The 6,340-nt window shown below is 41.8% G+C and overlaps 1 protein-coding gene across 1 annotated transcript; it reads right to left on the bottom strand.

The window, feature by feature from the left end:
- Window positions 1-945: 945 nt before the first annotated feature.
- LOC311220749 (zinc finger and BTB domain-containing protein 5-like) lies at window positions 946-2,952 on the bottom strand (the record flags this gene model as incomplete). Its single annotated transcript, XM_084304304.1, has 1 exon — window positions 946-2,952. One exon carries the CDS (start codon window positions 2,950-2,952, stop codon window positions 946-948), a length of 2,007 nt encoding a protein of 668 aa, XP_084160430.1.
- Between the last annotated feature and the right edge of the window lie 3,388 nt (window positions 2,953-6,340).

Here is a 6,340-nt window from a genome sequence, read left to right on the forward strand (position 1 = left end):
TCTGCTACCTTCCCTTCATCTACCAAGCAGTTGCCCTTATCATAGAAGGTAATCAAATTACTAAGGCAGGCCTTTCCCTTGATGAACCCATGTTGAATATGCCTGATAATAGCTTTGTTCTTTAACTGCCTTTCAGTATCTCCCAGGACAATCTTCTCCATAACTTTTCCAGGGACTGAGGTCTGTAGTACATCACTTATTACTCGATAGAAGTTTTTACAGAAAAACAGTAAAAAAACAAGGTCTTGCTGTATTCAAAGTATTTATATACACATCTAACAGTCCAGAAGTTACTTGTCATTGACTTATTTTAAGTATCTTCATTACATATTGTCCTTTACTGCAAAAGAGCCATAATTGTATTTGGAACCCTAAAACTATTTTCATAATTAACATATTCTAAAGCATTTTGTGACAGACAGGTGCACTTGGGGGGGGCTCTCATTATGAAAATGTCTGTCCTCCCGATCAACCGCTGCACATGCTGAGGCCCTGCTTTCCAGTATATGGCCAAACATTGTTTGTTGATGGGAAGTAGAGAATAATTGCTTTTTCTCTTTCTTTTCCTCTGGACAGTCTTTGCTTATTTTTTTCTCTTTCTTTTCCCTTTAATTAAATTATCCTTATCTCAACCCGTGAGCCTTTTTCTTTCCCATCATACTTTCCTCCTCCCCCCCCCTTTGAGGAGGGGGAGTGAGAGAGCGATTGTGGTGTTTAGATGTCCTTCAGTGTGAAACCACCACAAGTGAAGTAAATATGGCTTTATCGCCAGTTTACAGAATCAAGACTTCTGTGTTTGTAACAATTTCACACACAAGAATTCACTAATCTATAAAGATAGCTTCTCAGACTTCAGCCTTGAACAAAATAGCATTAATATTCCTGAAATACTCCAGTCTTATAATTTTGTACTAGCATTCCCATAAAGCTATGGAGTGGAGGAGATTAAAGCAAAGTGCTAGGTAGATTGCTGCTCTGCCACCTCAGACAGGTTGTTTTGGAATGTTTATATAGGTGACTGGACTGGCTGAACCGTTTGCCACACTTCAAACAGGCATAAGGCTTTTCTCCTGTATGCACACGAATGTGCTTCTTGCAGTCTGTTAGAGTCAAAAAAGTCTTGCAGCAGATCTTACAGGCATATTTACGAGCACCTTCTACAACCAACACATTGTGTTCAGATAAGGCTTTCTTACATTTTGAAAGAACATCGGCAGATGCCCTTGTCAACTGTGGTGGACCAGGTTGTGAAGGAAGTCCATTCTCAAAAGAAGTGGTTCCATTGATTAACAGCTGGGAACTGGAAGGGTTATCTTGTAGTTGGGAACTCCCAACAGAGGTCACAACAGGCATTTTGGGGGCTATGCGACGATAGCCAGGAAAACCACTAGCTCCACTTCTTATGGAACCCATCATTGTCCTTGACAAAGAGTGCAGGCCCAAGCCTGACTTTGGGAAATCAAGACCAAATTGTTCTGCAGCCTGGTACCCAGAAGTCTGTACACATGGAAGACCCATCATATCCTGCATTGGTCTAACAAAATGAGAGTCTGAAGGCTCACTGAATGGATTCTTTGCATGAGAAACCATAGCAGAGAAATGACCATTAGCAGTCCTGGACTCTGGACTCAATAGGTAAGAGGCATCACTATCCATTCTGCAGTCACTTATTGTATTTGGAATGTTGTCATTGGTATTTTGACTTGCACCCAAGTTGCCACCTCTGCTTTTATTCAGAAAATTTGAGATACTGAAAGTGGAATTATGTTCCAGGTTATTTGACACTTCCATAATATGGATGTCTCCAACCCTATCAGTACTAGACTGTGGATCAAAAAAGCTACGATCGCTGCTTTCAGGACTCAGTTCTAACTTCTCTGCAGTCACCACTCCTCCTTCCACTTCAACAGACTCACTGCCTTCTGCTTGAGAAGTGACATCACTCACTTCATCTTGAGGCTCTGGGGAACTCAAAGGTTCAGATTTAACCACCACCCCCATGTGTTCTTTTTCAGTTAGACCAACATCTGGATTTTTGCATGGGAAGTTGTTTTTCTCAGAAGTAGCTTCCCGATCAAAACAGGTTTCCACTTGTATTACCTGAGATGAGATAGATATCTGTGAAACGTTTCCTCTACTGTTGTCTGACTGGCTGGGTACTTGAGCATCTTCTTGAGCACCAGAAGACTGATCAAACATAATAGTATTATCCTCTTGTTTATCAGTAACAGCATCGGCCTTAGAATTTTCCACAATCTTCAGTGAATCTGGTGAAAGAAAATCTTCTCGTGAATGAACTACTGACTGCCTGCTCTCTGGAGTAACATCTGAAATGGACTCATCTACTGTAGGTCTGATTCGCTGTCTGGCCCGATCATCAGAAGACTGTTTACACTTGTGGAGAGTACATTGCTCTACGTTACTTCTCATTGATGAGCTCATGGTATTTGATTGCTCCTCTGTGCTTTGAGTGGAATTCAGTGCAGAGCTCACAATGTTGAGCCCGAGCTGTTGAAACATAAAAGATCTTTGGATGCGTGCATTTTGCTCCTGAACTCTATCACTAAGTGAAGACATTGGTAGCATCCTGGTAGTAAGGTAGTGTTTACACGCTTTAACAACAGAGTTCAAATGCAGGTGAGAAGCAGCAAGCAAGATATCCATTACATTGCTCTCTCCAAGCATTAGTGTAGAAGTGTACATCATATCAATCAGGGCAGAAAAGGCTTCTGCTGTCACCACTTCAGTGTCCAGTTGAATCATGTTCATAGTTTGATCACCCTCTGCTACAGTAAAGATTGCTCGGAAATGCGTGCTACATGCTGACAGAACAGAGCGATGGGCTTTGAAATGTCTGTTTCCCACCACAATGGCACAGTCACAGAGTTGGCCATGAAGCCTCTGGTAGTTTAGCTGCTGAAAGATTTGCTTGAAGTGTCCTGGAAAATCCATGATCCTATAAAATAAAGCAGAAGCAGCTATAATGATAAAAATAGATGGAGTTCAATTTAGAACACAGTGAGAACAGTTAAAAAAAAAGTGATAGCTAAGAGACAGATGACCAAAAACATACCTTACTTTTCCAATACCATATTGATATTATACTCCGTCTGGAAACCCTGTGAAGGAACACAAAATCAGAATCAAGACAAAAAAGCAAAGCAGGAATCTGTTATAGAGTTAACATGGTATAATAGCCAACAGTACATCAAATGTGTCACAGGATGCTCAATTGTGAGCTGAATAATGCAACATGGTTCCGTTAATTCCTGTCCAAACTAAAACACTCTTTAGTAAAAAACTTTTTACACTCTTTTAGTAAAACACTATTTTTTAGTAAACCATCCAATCCCCAATGTAAAAATTTCTACTTAAAAAGACAATACAGTCTTTGATAAATTGTTCAGATGATTATATATCCTCATATAGTCCAAACAAGGGGAAATGCTACGTCTTGAACATAGGGAGGAACAACCCCAGGCACTAGCATATGCTAGGGGCCACCCAGCTGGAAAGCAGTTTTGCAGAAAAGGACCCGAGGATCTTGGCAGACACAAAGTTGAACACGAGCCAGCAATATGCCCTTGCAATGAAGAAGGTCAGCTGCGTCCCAAGTTGCATTAGGCAGAACATTATCAGCAGGTCAAGGAAGGTGGTTATTCTCCTCTGCTCAGCATTGGTGAGACCACATCTGGAGTGCTGTGTCCAGTTCAAGGCTCCCCAGTACAAGAAAGACATGGACATACGGGAGAGAGTCCAGCAAAGGGTCACAGAGATGATGAAGGGACTGGAGCATCTGACATATCAAGAGAAAGTGAGAGAACTAGGATTGTTTAGCCTGGCTCAGGGGGATCTTATCTATGTATATAAATACCTGATGGGAGGGAGTAAAGATGGAGCTAGACTTTTCTCAGTGGCATCCAGTGAAGTATCCAGGATGAGAAGAAACAGGTACAAATCGAAACATAGGAAATTTCATCTGCACATAAAAAAAACTTTTTTTACTGCAAGGGTAGTCAAACACTGGACCAGAATGCCCAGAGAGGTTGTGGAGTCTCTGTCTTTGGAAACATTCAAAACGTGACTGGACAAGATTCTTGGGGATATTCAAAAGCCATCTTGACATGGTCCTGTGCATGGTCCTCTAGATGACCATGCTTTGAGCAGAGGGGGTTGTACTAGATGACCTCCAGAGGTCCCTTCCAACCTGAACTATTTTGTGTTTTTTATTAGCACACATGGAGAGACCCTGAAAATATTCACGATACTGTTTTTGAAATAATACATTTTGAATTGATATGAGTTATTCTGCCAACTGTAGGAGACCAGGTTTCATGTTAGAAAACCAGGTTAATGCCTTGTGTGCCTACATCCCCTGTGCAATAACCCAATCTTCTTTCCCCCTCAGACCTTTTCCCTTTTGGAATATCTTCAATTCTCCCTTACTTGCTAACTAGAGAAAGCACCGACTGTATATGATTCTGAGATAGGTCTGCTGATCAGCTGTTAGCTGGCCAAAACAAACAGCAGTTGAACACATGCAAAAACCTTCCATCCAGTGGGGACACTAGGTCTCCCTCTTCTACTCAGCCACCAGCTATCTAAAAAGGAAAGGAACTTTATGTATTGTATCAACTGAACCAAGACAGAGAAGGTATCGTTTTCCTGAATAGCAGTACAGCAAGATACAGTGATATTAATTAGAGTAACTTGGTCAAAATGCAGTAACACTAGCAAACACACACCACCACCCATAGAGGCAGCCATGACATGAATGCCTTGCTATACTATATTTGCAGCAAAGTAAAAAAAAACAAAACAAAACAAAACAAACAAAAAAAACACAAAACAAACAAACAAACAAAAACCAAACAACCCTATGCCTTAAGCTCCATATGTATCTTGACTGCAAGTATACAGAAAACACTGAGAAGTACAGTGTTCAGCAGCAATTATTTCAACCTCAAGGCTTATCATCAACAAGCTACTTATAAGCATCTATCTCCTTCCAGACCCTGCGCATTACTTTATATCATTTTGAAAGACAGAATCACAGAATCGTCTAGGTTGGAAGAGACCTCCAAGATCACCTAGTACAACCTCTGACCTAACACTAACCAGTCCTCCACTAAACCATATCACTAAGCTCTACATTTAAATGTCTTCTAAAGACCTCCAGGGATGGTGACTCCACCACTTCCCTGGGCAGCCAATTCCAGTGCCTAACAACCCTTTTGGTAAAGAAGTTCTTCCTAATATCCAACCTAAAACTCCCCTGGTGTAACTTTAGCCCATTCCCCCTTGTCCTGTCGCCAGGCACGTGGGAGAACAGACCAACCCCCAACTTGCTACAGCCTCCTTTAAGGTACATATAGAGAGCTATAAGGTCGCCTGAGCCTCCTCTTTTCCAGGTTAAACAATCCCAGCTCCCTCATCCACTCCTCATAAGACCTGTTCTCCAGACCCCTCACCATAGTACATAGGCATAGTAAAATACATAAAATCCAAAAGGAAATGCATGGCACTGATAAAACTAATCTAAACAACTAAGGGACTAAATATTTTTCTGAAGATGATATAATATGCTATAGTCATTTCCCAGACTGAATTAAAGGAGAGACAACAGCATTGTACCCAATGAAGACAAAGACAGTATTTCACAATAGTCAAAAGATGAAGGTGGAATTCAAAAGAGAAGATGGGTTGTAGGAATGATCCAGTTATGACTAAGTTGTTCTCTTCCCCAGGAAGTGATAGGCATTTGAACCAGAGACAGTCAGGAAAATTGCTGTTTTGACCAATAGACTGAGAAATTTGAATTCTCAAAGGATCACTAAAAAGTAATCACATCATTTGCACACCTAAATCACACCTAAATCTTGATAGTTAATTTTTAAACACAGTAAAGGCTGAAATCCAAGGCCAAAAAGAAAAGTGATGAGGAAGGTGAGGTGGTGGAGTTGCTCTTTACATGAGTGAGCAACTGGAATCTATGCAGCTCTGCGGGGGGGGGGGGGGGGGGGGGCAGGGAGGGGAGCAAAGTGCAAGTTGAGAGCCTATGGGTGAGGATTAAAGGGCAGGCCAACAGGGGTGACATTGTGGTGGGTGTTTACTACAGATGACTGGATCAGGAAGAGGAAGTGGATGAGGCCTTCTACAGACAGCTGCAAGTTGCCTCACGTCTGCAGGCCCTGGTTCTTATGGGGGACTTTAACCACCCTGTTATTTGCTGGGGAGACAACACAGCTCAGAGTAAACAGTCCAGGAGGTTACTGCAGAACACTGAGGATAACTTCTTGACACAGGTGGTAGGTGAGCCAACAAGGAGAGGGGCATTGCT

Source organism: Netta rufina (assembly GCF_964035555.1).
Source record: "Netta rufina genome assembly, chromosome: W".
Classification (NCBI taxonomy): Eukaryota; Metazoa; Chordata; class Aves; order Anseriformes; family Anatidae; genus Netta; species Netta rufina.